The 460-nt window shown below is 50.9% G+C and overlaps 1 protein-coding gene across 1 annotated transcript in view; it reads left to right on the top strand.

The window, feature by feature from the left end:
* Positions 1 to 460, top strand: part of NUP62CL (nucleoporin 62 C-terminal like) — a 22,432-nt gene that overhangs the window by 11,218 nt on the left and 10,754 nt on the right. Inside the window, exon 9 of the mRNA XM_018576964.1 lies at positions 70 to 214. Coding sequence (XP_018432466.1) covers positions 70 to 214 — 145 coding nt within the window. The remainder of the gene's footprint in view (positions 1 to 69; positions 215 to 460) is intronic.

Below are 460 nucleotides of genomic sequence, written 5' to 3'. Positions count from 1 at the left end.
GAGAAGTCTTCTTGGTAGGAAAGGCCGGTCATGAATCTCAATGCTTCCTGTGCTTTCTCCTCCGTGTAGTGCGCCGGCCGTCATGACCTACGTGCAACTCGAAAACCTGATCAACAAATGGAGCTTAGAGCTTGAGGATCAGGAAAAGCATTTTCTGCAGCAAGCCACGCAAGTCAACCTCTGGGACAAGACCCTGATAAGCAATGGGGAGAGGGTGAGTGTTCGATGTTTTGGAAGCTCTGGGATAGGGATGCGCCGATACCGGTTTTTCGGTTACGAGTACCAATAATATATTTACGGTATTCGCAGATACGAATACCGGAAGTCACATTAAGGAAGCTGGACGGCGTGTAATGACTCGTCCCCCGGCTTCTTGATTGGCCAGAAAGCCGGCTCCATGCTTCCTCATCAGTGACGAGGGAGCATGGAGCCGGCTTTCTGACCAATCGACCAATCAGGA

Source organism: Nanorana parkeri, unplaced genomic scaffold, assembly GCF_000935625.1.
Source record: "Nanorana parkeri isolate BGI_ZX_2015 unplaced genomic scaffold, ASM93562v1 scaffold81, whole genome shotgun sequence".
NCBI classification, from domain to species: domain Eukaryota; kingdom Metazoa; phylum Chordata; class Amphibia; order Anura; family Dicroglossidae; genus Nanorana; species Nanorana parkeri.
This window is presented reverse-complemented; position numbering and strand designations above follow the sequence as displayed.